This window comes from Sinocyclocheilus grahami, unplaced genomic scaffold (genome assembly GCF_001515645.1).
Source record: "Sinocyclocheilus grahami isolate Dianchi unplaced genomic scaffold, SAMN03320097.WGS_v1.1 scaffold89.1, whole genome shotgun sequence".
Lineage (NCBI taxonomy): Eukaryota > Metazoa > Chordata > Actinopteri > Cypriniformes > Cyprinidae > Sinocyclocheilus > Sinocyclocheilus grahami.
In genome coordinates this window covers 219,452-220,014 of record NW_015505268.1, presented here as the reverse complement: position 1 = coordinate 220,014, position 563 = coordinate 219,452, and the positions used below count along the sequence as shown (strand labels likewise).

General features: G+C 41.4%; 1 protein-coding gene across 1 annotated transcript in view; it reads left to right on the top strand.

Annotated features, from left to right (window-relative positions):
- LOC107587098 (diacylglycerol kinase theta-like) overlaps positions 1-563 on the top strand; it is a 22,952-nt gene that overhangs the window by 3,788 nt on the left and 18,601 nt on the right. The window contains exon 3 of the mRNA XM_016274742.1: positions 468-553. Coding sequence (XP_016130228.1) covers positions 468-553 — 86 coding nt within the window. The remainder of the gene's footprint in view (positions 1-467; positions 554-563) is intronic.

The window sequence follows — 563 nt, the reverse complement described above, 5'->3', positions numbered from 1 at the left end:
TTTTTTTTTTCCTGTTTCCCCAAACCCTCTTGGTCTTTAAAAAAAAATTCTGTTATTGCTCATTTGTCGGTGCTGGTCGTCCCTGTTTGGAAAGCAGCTGTTGCCATGACAATGGCAGAATGGCCTTTTGCAGTGGGCTGAATTCTAAGAACCGAGCTGAAAGAAAAACATTGCACTTCAACTCTCTCTTTCATTTATCTTCCTCTCTCTCTCTCTCTCTATGCTTACAAAAGGCACAAATGAAGAAAAGTCGGTCTTTAATTCCCACACCTACTCAAACATTTGTTACACTAATGTGAATTAAGTGACTTTTTGCTCTCTCAGACCTGGATCACCTCACAGGCAGTTCATCACATTTCCACTGCCCTATGGAAATAAAAAATAATTTATAAACTGTTTTGCCTCAGATGATGTTAGATGCTTAGTGGATAAATCACATAAAGACCGTAACCTCACATGTTTTTCAGTGTGTGAGCTGCATGTGCACAGCGACTGTGCCCCGTTCAGCGTTAGCGACTGTCGTTTCTGCCACCAAGATGGAGGGCAAGACATTGTGAGTATGA